A 19,445-nucleotide genomic window follows, 5' to 3' on the forward strand; every position below is an offset into this window, starting at 1 on the left:
CTGATCTAAACTTCTCCTGTCTCACCACAATTTAAACCCCTAAAATATAAATTCCCTGAGATGAGTGAAATTGAGTTGAGACCACAACTCCGTCATACAAACTCGAAACGTTAACTGTATTCCTCTCTGCAGAAGCTGTCAGACCTGCTGAGTTTTTTCAGCTATTTTTATTTTTGTTTCAGATTTCCAGCATCCACATTATTTTGCTCTTATCTTAGTGTTGAGATCAGCCATGGTCTTATAGAATGGTGGAACAGGCTGGAATGGGCTGAATGGCCTACTCCTGCTCCTAAATCCTATGTTCCGCTGAGTGCTTGGAATGGAACACTCCCACTTCTGCCACCTAATATAACCAATAAACACACCCAGATCAGATTGAGCGCAGTTAGGTGCAGACTGAAGCTCTCTTATCCCCTTAGCATCAGCAATGTTCTTCAGCCCCATCCTCCAACACAGATCGATACTGAACCAATGCAATTTCCTCATTTCCCACACCAGCTGTTCTGTGCTTTTATCTGAGTGGGGTTGCTAGCTAGTTCCTATTCCTAAGGTTCCTGCCCTTAGGAGCTAAACTAGCAGAAAGAGATTACCATCATCCCATTGTTAGGGCTGGATTTGAACCCAAATCACAGCAATGAAAAGACAACCACTTCACTGCCGTTTTCCCCAAATGGTCTCAAACTGTTGCCTTACACATCGATTTCCCAATTGAACTTTCAGTAGAGAATTGGACAAATATTTGAAAAGGAAAGATTTGCAAGGCTGTGGAGAAAGAGCTGGGGAGCAGGATTAATTGGATAGTTCTTTCAAAGAGCTGGTGCAGGCAGGATGGATCGAAGGGTCTCCTGGGCTGTATCATTCTGAGCGCTGGAGCCATTGATTATTGCCCGGTATGTGTGTGTGTGTGAGGTTTGACACTCTACCTGACAATGTTTGCCGCTGACGTATTTTACCCATTCTTGCTGCAGCAGGACATAAGCTTACATGAGAGCGAGCTAGCAGAAATGGACCAGGTCAAGAGATTGAAACGAGGACAACGGAAAAAGCGGAAGGCAGAAGAAGAGGAGGAGGAGGAGGATGAGGAAGATGAGGAAGAAGAGGAAGATGATGAATCAGCAACAGCTGCTGAAGAGGCCGCAATGTACACTTACACTGATAAAGAAACTGGTTTCACAGCAACTGTGGATGATGAGACAGATTCCGCGGTGCAGAACATGAGTCAGGTCAGTGAGATATCAGGGTAGAATCCAGATTAGATTCTGCCTGTGATAATTGGAATATGTTGTGATGGAGAGACATCCTCTTTAAACTGGGTCCCTGACGGAGAGACTCCCTCTTTAAACTGGATCCCTGATGGAGAGACTCCCTCTTTAAACTGGGTCCCTGATGGAGATACTCCCTCTTTAAACTGGGTCCCTGACAGAGAGACTCCCTCTTTAAACTGGGTCCCTGACGGAGAGACTTCCTCTTTAAACTGGGTCCCTGATGGAGAGACTCCCTCTTTAAACTGGGTCCCTGACAGAGAGACTCCCTCTTTAAACTGGGTCCCTGACGGAGAGACTTTCTCTTTAAACTGGGTCCCTGATGAAGAGACTTTCTCTTTGAACTGGGTCCCTGACAGAGAGACTTTCTCTTTAAACTGGGTCCCTGATGAAGAGACTTTCTCTTTAAACTGGGTCCCTGATGAAGAGACTTTCTCTTTAAACTTGCTCCCTGACGGAGAGACTCCCAAGTTAAACTGGGTCCCTGACAGCGAGACTTCCTCTTTAAACTGGGTCCCTGACGGGGAGACTCTCTCCTTAGGTATGGGCAATAAATGCTGACCTAGCCAGTGATGCCCACATTCTGTGAAAGATAAATAAAAACAATTGGATATCTCCTGGAGTGATTGGCTCTGTGACAATCATGGCTCAGTTGCTAGCACTCTCACCTCTGAGTCACAAAGTTCTTGGTCCAAGTCCCACTTCAGGCTGACCCTCCAGTGCAGTACTGAGGAAGTGCTGCACCCTTGGACGTGCCACCTTCTGGATAAGGCATTAAAAGCTGTCCTGTCAGGTGGACATAAGGTCCCATTACACTATTTTGAAGAAGGGCTGGGGGTTCTCCCTGGTGTCCTGGCCAGTATTACCCATCATTCAACATTACAGAAACAGACTATCTGGTCATTATGACATTGCTGTTTGTGGAAGCTTGCTGTGCGCAGATTGGCTGCTAAGTTTCTTAAACGATAACAGTGACTACAAAATTCTTTGGCTGTAAAGCATTTTGAAGTGTCTGGTGGCCGTGAAAAATGCTATATAAATGCAAGACTTTTCTTTATGCTCCACTGATGGTAAAATAGAAAAACAAAACTTGCATTTATATATTGTCTTTCATGACCATGGATGTCCTAAAGCACTTTCCAGCCAATTAATTACTTCTGTTTACAATATTGTAATGTAGGAAATGCAGCAACCAGTTTCCTTCCACACGGCAAGGTCCCACAAACAGCAGTTGGGATGATGACTGGATAATCATTTTTGGTGATGATGGTTGCTGGTTAAGCATTGGCCAGGACACCAGGGAGAACTCCACCTCTGTTAAGATCTTTTATGTCCATCCATTCTATTTCTTTCACTGCAGCAGGGACCACACATGAAAAGTGCTTCATTGACTGTAAAGCACTTTGGGATGTTCTGTAGTCATGGAAGGTGCTGTATAAATGCACGTTCATTCTTTCTGGTGTATAACTTAATGTTTATCACTAATTTTTTAAAAAATGTTTTGTTTTGCTGTAGGTGGTTGTGACACTTGGAGATTCAAATGTGACCACGTCAACCAGCTCTGCTGGGCTCACAAACATTGCGGTCTCACCCAACATCAGCACCGTGGCTGGCACCCACTTCACCAACCTCCAGCCCATCACGGTGACCAACCTGACACTGCAGGACCGACAGATGCAGCTCGACTCCATCCTGACGGTCAGCTTCGACTCCATCAGCGGCTCCACCGTGGTGCACAGCCGGCCGATGGAGATCCAGATCGAGGCGCAGCCGGCAGCCACCCCACAGGCCCACTCCCTCGCCCAGTCCATGAACTTGACCACCTTTGTCAACTCCATCGCCCCGGTGGAGAGCTCGCTGGGCGAGCAGCAGCACGCCATGACCTGGAGGGCAGTACCGCAAGCTGCAGATGGTCCTCACCACATTCTCCAGGCTCAGCCAGCACCAGCACAACAACAACAACAACAACAACAGCAACAGCAGCAGCAAGTTCAGATTCAGACACCGCAATCCCAACAGGCCCAACAACAGATATACAACTATTAAAGAATTACCTCTGTGCCCCTGCCCTCAGATAAGTGAAGAAAATTTCCCCTCCGCCCCCCCTCCACCTCCAATATCAGAAACACCCAACACAAAATCAACCATGACTGACATTCGGCACCTTTACACTTGGGGCTGCAACAGTCCACTCCAGATTGAAGTCAATCTGCTCCAGACTTTTTTAACCCTGCAGCAACAAAATCCCTTCCACAGTCACTTCACTCCATAATTTCACAGGTCTGGTGGGTGTATGTGTGAACACAGCAGAACCATGTCTTGAGTGTGATATTAGCGGTTTAAAGTGAACTCTTTTTTTAAATTAAATCCTTTAAAAACAAAAACAGACTTGAAGTGCAAACCAAAATATATCTATGATTCTGTGACAGCCTCATAACATGAGCTAGAATGAGCTGGATTTGTGAGTGTGTCAGCGCAGCTGCTGAATATGCAGCTCTGGATCGTTGCGGCTTTCTCTGTCTCTCCTTCAGTCTGTACGTTTTGCTATATCTGCCCATTTACACTGTGTCTCTTTCTTATTCTGTAGTCTAGATTTTTTTTTTAAATAGGAATGATTTTAAAGCTGGCGATCATCGACTTAAAATGACCTGTTAACACAAGTTGTAAGATAATACTGATCTGAAAATCTAGGGCTTTGCCTCTTTTGCCATCTCTGTTTACTCACACACACACACACACACACACACACACACACACACACAATTATAAATATATTACTTGTCTTCAGTTATTTTCACATTTTTTCACATTTACACATGGGAGTGATGATGCAGACAGCAAAAAGTGTTTCAGTGACTCAGTATTTTCTAGAGCAACAACAAAGGACTGCCAAACACTTTAATAAAATTGAGGAAAATGTGTCATACAACTGAAGGAAAACATTCAGTGATAAAGTATTTCCACTAAAGGACAATTGGTAAGAGTGTTCTGCTTCCTGGGTTAGTGTAGCGAGGAAGTGTAGCGTGGTGTGGAAATAAATGTTAGGTTTTTTTTAGCAATCTTCTCAGCGCCCCATTGAAGATAGATTATGGTCCCTGCTGCTATTTAGTTCCATCGGTGCCAGCAACCATTTTGCACCGAATCCGAATGGACGTTTCTTCACATGCTAGAGCAGACAGTAAACATTGACACCACTATCGGATCCAACCTTTATTTTCCCAGCATCCGAACCATGCACCTTCCAATATTGCATAGAAATCGGGAATTGTGGCTGCTTTTTTCTCACAGTCACCCATGGTCATGAAGGCAAATTGTTACAACCCCAAGTTTTACCCTGATTGAGCTCAGCTAACTTAGCACTAGCTGGGGATTGAAGCAGGGACAAGCTGAGATGCATACAAGCTCAGGTACAGAGTGCTTCGCCAATGATGCCAAGTGGGAGGTGTAAAAGGCATATTTCTACAGTGAGAATATACAATTAAGTTTTGATTGATATTCTTGAGTTACTTGGTCAAAACTCGTCTTTTAAATTTAAATTAGAAACCTACAAATGCTATTAATAGAATACCATGAGGTGGAACAGGAATAACCTTATCGCTGACAGCTTCATACTGGCTGGCTCTTTTCAGCAAATGGTTAGTAATCATCCCCTAACCCAATTTCTTGTTCATACATGCGGGAAAGTTAATCCAGATCTTCCCAACCTGAAAGACATTGAGGTCGAAGATTCGGCTGAGCATTGGAGATATGAAAGCAAGACAACAGGAAATGTTTAGAAATACACATCGGGTCAGTCAGTAGGTGCGGAGGGCACGGACAAGTTAATGTTTCAGGTACAGACCCTTCAACAGAACTGGGTTTAACACCTGACATATCTCTCCACAGATACTTAATGAATCTCTCCAGCATTTTCAGTTTCAGATTTCCAGCATCTGCAGGGATTTTTTTGAGGGAAATTTTCTTTACAATGAAAACGTGGCATGTACATAAGAAACGTCAAGGACGATGGGCTTTTTGGCCGTGAAAACTCAAATGTGGTGTCCTGGCAAATACTTAACCAGCAACCACCATCACTAAGAATGATTATCCAGTCATTATCTCACTCCTGTTTGTGGGACTTTGTATGGAAGTTGGTTGCTGCATTTCCTACGTTACAATGTTGTCTATAATAAAGTATTTAATTGGCTGTAAATTGCTTTAGGACATCCTGAGTCATGAAAGACGATATATAAATACAAGTCTTGTCTTTTTATTTTACCATTAGCATAAAAGGAAGTCTTTCATTTATGTAGCTCTTTCCACGACCACCAGACATCAACGTGATTTACAGCCAAAGAATTTTGTAGTCGGTGTTGTAATGTCGGATGCGTAGCAGCCAATATGCACACACCAAGCCCCCACAAACAAAAATGTGATAACGCCCAGATAACCTGTTTATGTAATGTTGATTGATGGATAAATGTTGGTCTGGACAGCCCTTGCCCCTCTTCAAAATAGCGTCATGGGACCTTATACCCATCTGACAGGGCTTTTAATGTCTCATCTGAAAGATGGCATCTCTGATGATGCAGCATTTCCTCAGTGTCAGACTAAAATTTTTTACTCAAGTGCTTTCAAGCGTGGCATCTAACTCCAAACCTGTACTGTCCTTTTCTGAAGTTTTCTCCTCACATTTGATCTAAATCTAAATTATCTTTATTACTGCTGAGCCATTATCCTACCTTATTGTAAAGTAATATTTTTGTCACCCAGCTAAGCCATTTAATATGTTCTTTACTTTAATGAAGCCTCCTTTCACAACCATCTTCCCTCCAGGCTATGGAGAATAATTGTTCCTCGTGGCATACCCACTTTTCCTTTCATAATCAAAGAATGGTTACTAGCACAGGAGGTGGCCATTTGGCCTGTTATCCTTTTCAGATGCTAATCTAATTCACTTTTGTATGCGTCAATTTAATCTGCCTCCACCACACTCTCAGGTAGTGCGTTCTAGACCCTAACCACTAACCTGCATGAAAACTTTTCTCCTCATGTTGCCGTTACTTTTGACAATTATCTCAAAACTGTGCTCTCTTGTTCTCGATCCTTCCACCAATGGGAACGCTTTTTCCCGATCTACTCTGTCTAGATCCCTCACGATTATGAATACCTCTACCAAATCTCCACTCAACCATCTCTTTAAGGAAAACAGTCTCAACTTCGCCAATCTATCTACGTAACTGAAGTTCCTGTAAATTCCTATTGCGTTGCTCTTTGTAGATTCCCCAGTGCCAAACTGTGTAGGATGAGACAATAAAAACTGAGGCCCTGTCTGCTTTCCCAGGTGACTATTTCGAAGAAGAGCTGGGGTGATATTTTCAGTCTTCTAACCAATATTTAATCCCTTAATCAACATCACTAAAGAAAAACAAAATGATCATTATCACTTTGCTTTTTTGGGGAACTTGCTGTTTGCAAATTGGCTACTGCATATTTTCTACAACAGTAACTACATTTCAAAAGTACTTCATTGACTGTAAAGCACCCTGGGACTTGTGAAAGAAGCTAGAGAAATTTTCCCTTTCATGTTGGTGGTGTTCTTTTGCAGTTGGGGCTAAGGCAGAGGGCGAGGTGTTTCCGTCCTAACAAGTTGAAACAAATAAAAATTCAAAATGCACAGCAGCTTCAACATCATCGTGCCTTTCAGAAAATGTGCTAACGCACATCATATCAGAGAGTGGGGGCACTAAGTGCTATTAATAGAGTGACAACAAGTTACTGAATACACAATTTGAAAGGAAACTTTTAGAAGTGGGGAGATAGTTAGGAAGAGATTTCCGGCAACTGATGGCGGAGTCAAGGGTAGGTTTTTGAGGAGACCGTGACGGTGACAGATTTAAAGGAGAGAGTGACAATACTTCACGAGAGAGAGAGTCGGATCAGACTAAGAGCCTGAGCTTGCAGAGGTAGGGCTGGGATGTGGGCATTGTAGGGATTTATGGAAATATAGCAACGATTTTAAATTGGGTCATGAATCAGTGGAGGCCAATATGAACAACGGTGATGGGATTTTGCAATGCTTTAGAAAAGCAGTGCCACTGTAATTTAGCAAATACTCCCTCCATGCTGCATTGAATTGTCAGCCTGGATTATGTGCTCATAGTTAGATGAGACATTTTGTTATGGACTTGATTTTCCATACAGGTTTCTCATAAGAAACAATGAACTTTATTTCCAGGGCTTCAGCAGCAGTTACATGCTTCCATCAAGATCCACAACTAGACACAAACCCCACCCCTAAGGTTCCCTGTGCTTAGAGCTGATTTGTTAACACTGACATGTGACATTACATAGTACAATAAGTTTTGAAGCTACAGTCACTACATTCCTCCCTCTAAATGTTTTTGCAACTTGTATTTATAAGAACAACTACATTCACGACATCACCAATATATACACGGGTTATGTTCAGTCTCAGGTGGTTTCCTGATCTGGGTGGAACGTTGTAGCTCCACAACTTTAGAATCTCTTATGGAATCTTCATTTTCTGGACCTGCAGCAACATCAGGTACCTCCTTAGGCACAGGCAGTTCAGTGTTATCCACTCCAGCAGAGACATCTGGTCTGTCTATCCTTGGTTGAACAATTTCAACAGGGACCACAGGTTTCACAATAGTTACAGGTGGAACATCAGTTTGTTGAGGTATCTCCCTTCTCAAATGATCCATGTGTTTTTGGGTGATCCAGCACTCCACTTCTACATGGTATGACAACGCTCTGGTCACAGAAACTATTACATCAGGTAACCAGCTTGATCCACCATTGAAGTTTTGTACAAATACTGTTTCACCAACAGTAAACTTTTTATCTGGACTATGTAAATCATGAGTCACTTGTTGATTCCCTTGACTGTTCTGGTCCTGTGACAAGTAATCTACCTCCTGGCTCCACAAAGCCTGGATAGGTGCAGTTCCCACAATACTCAAGAAGCTTGACACCGTTCAGGCCAAGCAGCCCACTTGATTGGCACCACATCCACAAATATTCACTCCCTCCACCACCGATGCTTAGTAACAGCAGTGTGTACCATCTACAAGATGCACTGCAGGAATTCACCAAGGCTCCTTAGACAGCACCTCCGAAACTCATGACCACTACCATCTAGAAGGACGAGGGCAGCAGATAGATGGGAACCTCAACACCTGTAAGTTCCCCTCCAAGTCACTCCATCCTGACTTGGAAATATATTACCATTCCTTCACTGTCGCTGGGGCAAAATCCTGGTACTCCTTTCCTAACAGCACTGTGGGTGTACTTACACCGCATGGACCAGAGTGGTTCAAGAAGGCAGCTCACCACCACCTTCTCAAGGGCAACTAGGGATGGGCAATAAGTGCTGGCCCAGCCAGTGAAGCCCAGATCCCATGAATGAATAAAAAAAACCCTCCCAATTGTAAAGTACCAGGCTTAATCTTGTATGAAGGCTGCATTTCATAAGTAACTCTGTAGTAGTGTGGAGGGGTTTTCTTCTATATGAAACAGGACACGTGAAAGTTTCATCTCCAATGATCCTCCTGATAATTTTTTCATCCCAACTTTAAAAGTTTGTACTGCTCTCTCGGCCAATTCGTTAGATGACAGATGATACAGTACAACGTTTGTGTGTTTGATACAATTTAGGCTCACGAGTCTTTGAAATTCAGCACTAGTAAATGCAATACTATTGTCTGAGAGAATGAATTCTGGCAATCCATGTATCTAAAATCTTTGGTGTAACCCTCCTGTAGTCGCACCTGACGTTGGTGATCTAACTTTGTACACATCTAATCATTCAGAATATGCATCAGTTATTAGTAGAAACATGCCTAGAAATGGACCTACATAATCTCTATGCAGTCTCACCCAGGGTCGACCAGTTTATTCCCATGGATGCAGTGGGCCTGAAACAGGCAACTTCTGCAGTTGCTGGCACAGGAGACAGTGTTGAACCATTTTTTTCTATATCGCTATCTATACCTGGCCAACAGATATAGCTCCTTGGAAGCATTTTCATTTTGGAAACTCCAGGATGCGCACTACGTAACTCAGTGAAGACCGGTTCCCTTCCTTGTGAAGGAACGACAACTCATGCACCCCATAACAGGATACCAGCTTGACTACTCAATTCATTCCTTTGGGTGAAGAATGGCTTCAATTTTTCAAGGACTGGTTCCTGGGACCATCCTTTCAATACTTCCTCTCGTATTCTAGACAAGACAGTATCATGGTTCGTCCAGTTTCTTATTTGTCTTGTGCAGACTGGTGAAGAATCCAGGAAATTCATCGCTAATACCATCTCTTGGAGAGTTGGAGCATGTTCAATGCTCTCCTGCAAAGGAAGGTGACTTAGGGCATCTGCATTGACTATGTGCATCACTGGTCTCTGCATAAAGATATATTCATATGCCAATAAAATCAAAGCCCATCTTTGACTTCTTGCAGAAGCTATGGGAGGGATAGCTTTTTCTTCACTAAACATAGTAACGTGTCGGCCATGTACATACTGATGGAATTTTTTAACTCCAAAAATAATCATTAATCCTTTCTCAATTTGTGAATAACCCTTCTCGGCCATAGAGAGAGTTCTGGATACATAGTCTATTGGCCTTTCTGAACTGTTGTCCATCTTATGAGATAGTACCACTCCCGCGCCTTAGGGGGATGGGTCACAAGTTAGCACCAATTCTTTTGTCGGTTCGTAGTGTACTAACAAGTTCAAAGATTGCAAGAGCTGTTTAACTTTTGTGAAGGTGTCTTCTTGAGGTGACTTCCAAGACCAATGTTGATTTTTCTATAATAATGTGTAGAGGGGCTAGGACTGTTGATAAGTTGGGTAGGAATTGACCATAGTAATTTGCCATCCCAAGAATAACTTGAGCTCTGAGATATTTGTCGGCAAGAATACCTCCTTATTAGCTTTGACTTTTTCTTCTACTAGGTGTAACCCTTGGGTATCCACCTGGTGGCCCAAGTAATTGGCTTCACTTGCCTGAAAGGTACACTTTTCCTTTCTCAAGTGCACCCCTGCTTCTGAGAATCATTTTAAGACTTCTTCCAAGTTAGCCAAGTGGTCTACTTCTGTTAACCCAGTTATTAGGACGTCATCCTGGTAGACCATGACTTGAGGTAGTCCTTGCAGCAAGCTCTCCATCATCCTCTGGAAAATCACCCAGGCTGAATAAACACCAAAAGGCAGGTGCGTGTATTGATACAACCCTTTGTGTGTGTTTATGGTTACAAATCCTCAGGATGTATCATCCAGTTTCAGCTGCTGATATGCGTGACTTATATCTATTTTAGTGTAAGTTCTCCTACCTGCTAATTTGGTATACAGATCCACGATCCTGGGGTTAGGGTACTTGTCCAACCTGGCAGCCTTGTTTACTGTTAACTTATAATTCACACAGATATGGATGGTCTGATCCAGTTTCAAGATAGGGACTATGCTGCCCATTCTGAAAATTGAACCGACTGAATAATACCCAGCTTCACTAAACAGTTTAATCAATTGTCAACCTCCTCTCTCAAGGTATAAGGCACAAGCCTGGCTTTAAAAAAATGAGGAGTTGCTTCAGAGTCAACATAGATCTTAGACTGCAGACCCTTGATTTTCCCCAATTCCTCTCAAAAGACCTTGTCATGAAATAACGATGGAGGAAAAAGGGAAAGCAATTCTCCTAAGCATCTGAGGGAGTAAAATTTATAACTTAATCCATAATTTGATGGATTACAAGGGTTACACCTAGTAGAAGAAAAAGTCAAAGCTAATAAGGAGGTATTCTTGCCGACAAATATCTCAGAGCTCAAGTTATTCTTGGGATGGCAAGACAGTCAGCTCTGACTGTCCACCAGCTCTCAGCTGGAAAATTTCAGAACTATTTAGTTTAATTTCTTTTAGCCAATTACGACCTAGAAGACTTTGGACCTTCCACCACAATCACAGGGAACTGTGCTGTCTGGTGCTTATAATAATCAGGTACAGTGGTAATACTCTTCAGTTGTATGGCTTCATTTTCAATTTGGCTGAAGTCTGGTCCACATTCAGTTGTTGAGTAATTGTTTAAATATTTGAATGTGTGCTCCCCTACTAAAGCGGCTCATGCACCTGTGTCCACTTCCATAATCAAAGGATTTTCATTGGCCTGCAGAGTAACAGTGATTGGCTCTGTTTTCCCTACTTTCACATTAAACAGAGAATAAACGTCAGAATTAGTGATTTCCGGTTCTTCCACATTATGTACTTCAATCAGTTTAGTTTGCTGCCTGAGAATATCTCTCAATCTTGCTTTCCATAGCTTCAGTTTGTGCCCTCTTTTATGACAATAGTGGCACTCCACCTCTTTAAAACAGCAGGGAACAAAAACAAATACCTGAAAAAATTCAGCAGGTCTGATTGCATCTGCGGAGAGGGATATAGTTGGCGTTTCGAGTCTGTATGACCCTTCATCATAATATGGTTAGTTCCACATCAATAACAATTCATTTTCAGATTTGCTGCTGAGCTGTCTCCTGTATATTTTTTAAAGTTTCAGGTAGAAGGGACTGTCTCCTGCTTCACGGCTGACTCCCTGGTTTTCACACCACGGCTGTTCCTGCCCCAACCGGAGAACGGTTTTGTACACCCTGCAAGGCCTGTGAATCACGCTCGGTGCTTTCCATTGAAAATGCCATTTCCAATGCTCTTTTATAATCAATATTTACTTCAGCTAATAACCTTCATTGAATGGCATCGTTGTGCACACTGCAGATCAAATAACTTATCATTTAGGGTCTCCCTGAAGTCACAATGTTCAGTTAGCTGTTTGAACTTCACTACGTATGTTGCTAGGGTTTTCCCCGGGGCTCTTACTCTCGAATTAAATTTGAACCTCTGCATGATTTTGGAGGGTTTGGGTGGAAAATGACCCTTTACAAGGTTTACCAATTTGCTGAAGGCCTTCGGATCAGGAGCATTCTGGGCCATCAAATTATGGATTAAGTTATAAATTTTACTCCCTCAGATGCTTAGGAGAATTGCTTTCCCTTTTTCCTCCATCGTTATTTCATTTGCTTGGGAAAAGAAACTGAGGCATTCTATATATTGACTCCAATCCTCTGTGGATGAGTTGAAGGGGTTGATCCTGCCAAAACGTGGCATACCTGGTGAGTATATTTTCCCTTTCTTCTGTTTAAAACAAGCTACTCACACTCTCTGGGTTAGGACAGTGTCAGAACCAATTTATCCTCGTCGCCAGTTGTTACGGACTTGATTTTCCAGACAGGTTTCTCATAAGAGACAGTAAACTTTATTTCCAGGGCTTCAGCAGCAGTTACATGCTTCCATCAAGAACCACAACTAGACACAAACTCCATCCCTAATGTTCCCCGTGCTTAGGGCTGATTCATTCACAATGTCACGTGATACTACACAGTACAATAAATCTTAAAGCTAGTCAATACATTCCTTAAAGCTGTAGTTACTATGCATTTGAAATAGGGAAATATATTTATTTACTTTTGAAATGCTGACGGACCTTTTGTATATTTCCCAGCATTTTTCTGTCTTTAGCCTGCAGCTTACTGTGCGCTATTTGAAGAAAAGTTTTTTTTAAATGTCGCCTGTTGATAGTGTATCAATGTTTAATTGGCAGCGTAGTCAAACTAGAGAAGCACAGGATCTCCTAATCATAAATAAACGTGAACAGATGGTAAAATAACTTGAATTTACCTTTAATTTGTCTTTCAAGTCTTTGGGATGGTCCAAGGTTTTTACAGCAAATAAACTTCTTTCGAAGGCAGTTTTTACTCAGAAATAACCCACAAACAATGAAATAAATGTTCGACTACAAAATCAAAAATCTGAAATAAAAACAGGAAATGCTTGGAATACTCAGGTCAAGCGGCATCTGTGTAGAAAGAAACAGAGTTCATGTCTCTGGTCAATGATCTTTCAACAGGACTGAGAAATGTTAGAAATAGATTTTAAGCAAGGGAGGGGATGGGGTAAAAGAACAAAAGGGAAGGTCTGATAGGATGGATGGCAAGAGAAATTAAATGGCAAAAGGTTTCATGGTGTTAGGCCAAAGGGCGTGATAGTGAAACAAAGGAAGAGACAAAATGTGCATGGAGGAGGTGTGAATGGCAGGATGATGAACAGCTGAAGTCCGAAAGCAAAAATGAGAAAAACAAGAGAAAGACTGAAAGCAGGAATACAATAGGGCCGAGATTATAGTTTGAAATTGTTGAACTCAGTGTTGAGTCCAAATGGCTGTAAAATGCTGAATCGAAAGATCGGGTGCCGTTTCTCGAGGCTGTGTTGGAGCTTCATTACAACACTGCAGGAGGCCAAGGACAGAGGGATCAGAGTGAGAGCAAGGCGGAAAATTAAAATGGCAGGCAACCGGAAGATCAGAGTCATGTCTGAGGTGTCCCCCAAAGCAGTCTTCGAATTTGCAGTTAGTCTTCCCAATGTCGATCAGACCACATTGTGTGCAACAGATACCATACACTAAATTGAAAGAAGTGCATGTAAATCGTTATTTCACCTGGAGGGAGTGTTTGGGGCCCTGGACAGTGAGGAGGGAAGAGTTAAAATGGCTTGTCTTACATTCCCTGTGCTTTCATAGAAAGATGTCATGGGAAGGGAAGGGATTGTTGGGGGTGAGGAGGAGGAGGACACCAAGGTGTCATGGAGGGCATGGTCCCTTAGGAATGCTGAAAGGGGAGGGGAAGTGAAGATGTGTTTGATGGTGGCATCATGCTGGAGGTGCCAGCAATAGTGGATGATGATCCATTGAAATGGGGGCTGGTGGGGTGGAAAGTGAGGAAAAGGGAACATTATCTTGGTTCTGGGAGGGAGAGGAAGGTGAAAGAGCAGAAGTTCAGGAAAAGGGATAGACACAGTCAAGAGCCCTTTCAATCTTTTTGGGTGAGGGGGAGAAATTCCTTGGGAAAATGGAAGACATATCAGAATCACTGGTGTGGAAGGTTGCATCATCAGAACAGATGTGACAGAGACAGAGAAAATGGGCGCATGTAATGGAGTCTTTACAGAAAGTGGGGTTGTGGAAGTATAGTTGAGGTAGCTGTGGGAGTCAGTGGGCTTATAGTGAATACTCGTTGATAGCCTATCCCCAGCAATCGAATCAGAAAAGTTGAGGAAAGGAGGGAAGAGTTGGAGATGGACCATGTAAAGGTGAGAGAAGGTTTGGAAACAAAGTTAATGAAATTTTCCAGTTCAGGATGAGAGCAGGAAATTGCAGTAATACAGTTATCGATGTACCGGACAAAGAGCTAAGGCAGGTACCCCGAATGTGACTGGAACAAGAAATGTTTCACATATCTCACAAAAAAGCAAATTTAGCTAGGGTCATAATATGTTATTTGGTAGAATTGAGTGGAATTAAAGGATAAGCTGTTCAATGTTCGTCCGTGACATCCTGGTCCATATCTCATTCACACTTAACAACCTTTCCCTTTCCCGAGGCACCTTTTCATGCGAGCACAGAAAATTAGGAAGCAAATGGTTTTTTGGCCTTTATTGCAAGAGGATTTGAGTACAGGAATAAATATGTCTTGATGAGAGCACACCTGGAGCATTGCATACAGTTTTGAACTCCCTAAGGAACCATATACTTGCCATAAAGGGAGTGAAATGAAAGTTCACTGTCCTGATTCCTGGGATGGCAGGATTGTCCTGTGAGGAGACATTGAGGAGACTAGACCTGTATCCTTCAGAGTTTAGAAGAATGAGAGACAATCTCATTGAAACATACAAAATTCTTACAGGGCTTGACAAGGTCGATGCAGGAAGGATGGTTCCCTGGCTGCAGGGTCTAGAACCAGGGGATATAGTCCCAGAAAAAGGTGTAGGCCATTTAGTACTAGTTTCTTCACTCAGAGGGTGGTGAACCTGAGGGCTGTGGCGACTCAGTCATTAAGTATGTTCAGAGATTGTTAGATTTCTAGATAGTAAAAGCACCAAGGCATATGGGCATAGTGTGGAAAAATAGCATTAAGGCTGAGCCATGATCTAATTGAATGTCAGTGCAGGCTCAAGGGGCTGAATGGCTTCGATTTCCTATGTTCTTATGATGTAACACCTGCTCTTTTACCATCTCCATCTCACCATTCAAGGCCTCAAACACTCCTTCCACATGAAACAGAGATTTAAGTGTACTTCTACACTGGGGAGAACAAACACTTCGACCACTTTGTGGAACGCCCCAATTCACTTTGTAGGCACAGACTCTGAGCTTCTGGTCACCTGTCATTTTAACCCTCCCCCTTGCTCTCATGCTGACCTCTCCATCCTCAGCCTCCTGCAGTATTCCAATGCAGCTCAATGTGGTCTGAAGTAGCAGTAACTTATCTTTCAATTAGGCACTTTACAGCCTTCCTGACTCATTGAGTTCAACAATTTCAGACCATTTTATTTCCTTTTTCTTTGCAGATTTTCATTTTACTCTCATTTTTAATCTTGTTTTCAAGTGGCAGCTGTTCATCATTCTGTCATTCACACCTCTAGTCTCATCTTTTGCTTCTTGTTAGATTATCACTGCCTTTGGTCTTGCACCATGAATCATCATTTTCTCATGAATTGTCATGTTTTCCACCCATTTACACACCTTCCTTTTTGATCCCCATCCCCTTTACTTGTTTAAAGCCTATAACTTTTCTGATTTTTCTCGCCAAGTCCCAATGAAATGTCATTGACCTGAAACATTAACCCCATTTCTCTTTCCACTGATGCTGCTGCCTAACCGGCTGAGTATTCTTTGTAATTGTTCAACTGGTCTGTTTTGGTATCGTTATTTGTATATTTGAATGTATTAAAAAAAATGATTTTTAAGCCTGAAGGTAGTTGTTGTGAAGGGCACAACATGTCCCTTTGGGCAAGGTGCAACTTCTTATGCCCCCAACAAACATGGCGACCTCAGCGTTTCGAGTCCCGGCTGTTGTGCGTGGCAATGTCCAGCGCTGTCATTGGCTGGCCCCTCGCCGCTGCCTCGATTTCCCATTGGATGAAATGCTCGTGTTGAAGCAGGGGGCCGGGGGGGGGGGGGGGGGGGGGGGCAGCGGGGGTGCGGCACCGGCTGGCGGGCGGAGGACCTGCGCATGCGTGAAGCGCTCGAGGCGAGCCGGCCAATGGGTGTGGAGGGGGCTCGTTGAACGTCATTAAGGCGGTAAATGCGAGGGTGAGTGGCGCGGAGAAGAAGCGAGGGGTGAGCGGAGCGGCGGCGGGGAAGAGAGGGGCGCGCGGAACGGTTGAGGAGGAGTGGGGGGGGTGGGTGGGTGGGGGGGCGGTTGTCGGCGGCGAGAGGGGCGCGCGCGGGGGAGAGAAGAGGAGAAGGGCGCGCGGGGGGAGAGGGGAGAGGGGAGCGGCCGTGCGTTTGTGTGTGTGTGTGTGTGTGTGTGTGCGTGCGCGCGCGCGGCTCCCGAGGGCCCGCCTGTGGTGGTGGTGGTGGTGGTGGTGGGGGGGAGGAGATCAGACCACCGGGTTCCTTGGTTGCCATGGTGACGGGCTGTGAGGTGATAGCGGCCTTGTCTTGTCTTGCCCGGCCTGGCCTGGTGAGTCTCACTATCCGCACAGGGGTAGGGGAAGATCAGGCTGAGGGCACATTTCAGGTTCGGTTCCATGCGATGAGGCTTTGCAGGGGGAGGGGAGGGGAGGGGAGGGGGGTGGTTATGGAACTCGGGCTGAAGATTTGGCGCCCATGGATTGATTTTGGGCTCAGGGTTCATAACGAGATCATCTTAATCTGAACAGTTATAGGACTCGGGGGTCACATTTGGGATTTAGGACTAGGTCACCGTTGAGAGTCAGGTGTAGGGATCACGATTGGGCTTCAGGACCCCCTACTGAGTGCCAGTATTTTCTGTCTTTATTGCTCTCCTTCAGTGCTCAGGCCAACACTCCATCTTCAACCAACTGCACCAAACCAAAGCTGATTGATATGTTCTTCATCTCATGGCAGTATCAAAATGATAAATGCTTGCATTTCTCTACCTGAAGTGACCCTTCGTGGAATTTAGTTTAGTTCCAAAAGTAGCGTCTTGCACGTTATTCATGCCCAACAATGTTCTACCTTTAAGGCAGCAAACCCTCTCAAAATCTCTTAATACTGGTGTTTGAATCTCTTTTAATATTGTTAGAAAGCTCTTCCTGATTTCCTAGAAATTTCCTAATTCCTTTCCAAGTTTCCTAATTATTCAGCATCCTTAAATGATCTGGTTTTACTGATAGATTCAAGCTGCCGTTGTAAGAAAATATTCAAACAACAGGGCCAAATGCACTTTTGGATCTTGTGCCACAGCAGTGGGGATGATGAAGGCTACTTTTCAGCTTCTGTGTTTTACTTTGATATTTTAAAAAAAAACTTGACTTGGGATAATCTTTATTTTTCCATCTTCTACAGGATTTGGTGATAAGAACATCTTAACTGGTGGAATGATCCCAGTGGGCTCCGGTTGGAAGATGGCCCCTGGAAAGAGCATCAAATACTTGGAACTGGTGCTGCCCTGTGAGTGGGATGGTTGTGTCTTTGTTGGAAAGACGATGGAGGAATTCTGTGATCACATAGCTGCGCACTTGAAAGACCACGTCAATGAGTATGACAGCTTTGGAGATTTGGGTAAAAAGCCTTTGAGATCACCCTTTAACTTATTCCCTTTTCTCTTCCAATTTTTTCTCTTCTTTTCAATCCTCCTACATCCTTTCCCAGACTCTTGTTGACATTTTTTTTATTCATTCAAGGGATGTGGGCTTCTCTGGCTAGGCCAACGTTTATTGCCCATCCCTAACTGCCTTTGAGAAGGTGGTGGTGAACTGCCTTCTAGAACCACTGCAGTCCAGGTGGTGTAGGTACACCCACAGTGCTTTTAGAAAGGGAGTTCCATAGCCCCCTGTGACACCTCACCCAAGTGAGCAATTTTTATGCGTGGAGAAAGATGTGTATCTTTCTAATAGTATCAGCAGGCTACTTTTATTAAAAACATAGCACTGTACACTGTGCAACCTCCTTTTCCAATTTTTGGATATGCTTCTATGTTTATATTTTTATATGCTCTAATCCTATAGAAAGGTTCTCAAGTTTACTCTTTTAATTTATTGCCCGAGTGTTCCCCTCTGTACCCTATATAGCAAGTTTCAAGTCTCGCTAAGCCACCAGGAGGCCACTTGTATCCTGACTCTGCCTTACTTAGCAAGTGGCCTGCTCCATTTGTGTTTTATGCCTCCTAGACATGTAGCTCTTGGCTGTTGTTGAAGCTGGAGTATGAATTGGTCAAGATTGTTGGTGCATATTGGGATCCTTGTCAAAATGGCAGTGAATAATCCTGTGTTAGGAAGATGCTTGGAGCAGAATTTAGTTACTTTCCTGAAGGAATTGCTAGGAGTGATTTTGGAGAGAGGTCTTTGAACACAAGTGGTGAGAGCATGGTCAGCTGGTGAAACAGTGCCTGACAGAGGTGGAAATCTGTAGAGGAGTGAGTTGGGAATGCCTTAAATATCCAACTGATGATTTTTTCCTAAGGAGAAACGGCTATTGTGTTTCAAGAAGGAAACCACTGTCTGAAGTGCTTTCAGAGACTTCAACATGGTGTGTTGCTCTTCAACCTTTTCTCGGTGAATACTTGCGACAAAGTATGCAATATCCCTAACCAACAGTGCATTTTCCTGGGGTCAGGAGAGCACCAAGGATTAGGACACCGAAAGTGAAACAAACCACAATTTCCAGATTCCCAATACATTAAATAACAAGCTCCTTCGCTTTTGAATTCTCCTTTCAGACGAGTACCAGTGCTTGTGGCGGGGCTGTGGCTTTCTGGCCGTGGAAGGCCCCAATGAACTGGTGGTGCATGTGAACTTCCACAGCTATCATGCCAAGCTGAAATATTTTGGTTCAGAGCTGCAGCGCCTACGTCCTGATCTTCCGGTGTGTTCTCTGGACAACCAGAACCAGAACCTGATTCCGGAGATCGCAGAGACTTTTACCTGTCAATGGGAGCATTGCGACGTGAGTATCGATTTAGATTCTTAATGCCTCTACCTCTTATTCTTTTATAAATAGTTAGCCAGAAGTCTCTGGGAAATTAATGTTCAGTTAAATGTGCATGCTGTTATTAGGGTGTTTGTAAGAAAAAATATTAACAGTAGTTTGTAGTGTATGAGAGATGCCCCAGGAG

At 43.5% G+C, this 19,445-nt stretch overlaps 2 protein-coding genes across 7 annotated transcripts in view; both read left to right on the plus strand.

Annotated features, from left to right (window-relative positions):
- Positions 1–3,646, plus strand: part of prdm15 (PR domain containing 15) — a 74,065-nt gene extending 70,419 nt beyond the window's left edge. For 4 of the 5 annotated variants that reach the window (XM_041211803.1, XM_041211807.1, XM_041211806.1 and 1 more), the window contains 2 exons: positions 969–1,223; positions 2,778–3,646. In XM_041211803.1, the coding sequence (XP_041067737.1) occupies positions 969–1,223; positions 2,778–3,308 (786 nt within the window). In that variant the 3' untranslated portion in view covers positions 3,309–3,646. The remainder of the gene's footprint in view (positions 1–968; positions 1,224–2,777) is intronic. The other variant, XM_041211805.1, reaches the window with a different exon arrangement.
- Positions 3,647–16,417: 12,771 nt separating this feature from the next.
- The window catches only part of zgc:112083, a 30,898-nt gene continuing 27,870 nt past the window's right edge, over positions 16,418–19,445 (plus strand). The window contains exons 1-3 of one of the 2 annotated variants that reach the window (XM_041211995.1): positions 16,418–16,456; positions 17,678–17,893; positions 19,050–19,276. In XM_041211995.1, the coding sequence (XP_041067929.1) occupies positions 17,710–17,893; positions 19,050–19,276 (411 nt within the window). In that variant the 5' untranslated portion in view covers positions 16,418–16,456; positions 17,678–17,709. The other variant, XM_041211996.1, reaches the window with a different exon arrangement.

This window comes from Carcharodon carcharias, chromosome 18 (assembly GCF_017639515.1).
Source record: "Carcharodon carcharias isolate sCarCar2 chromosome 18, sCarCar2.pri, whole genome shotgun sequence".
NCBI classification, from domain to species: Eukaryota; Metazoa; Chordata; class Chondrichthyes; order Lamniformes; family Lamnidae; genus Carcharodon; species Carcharodon carcharias.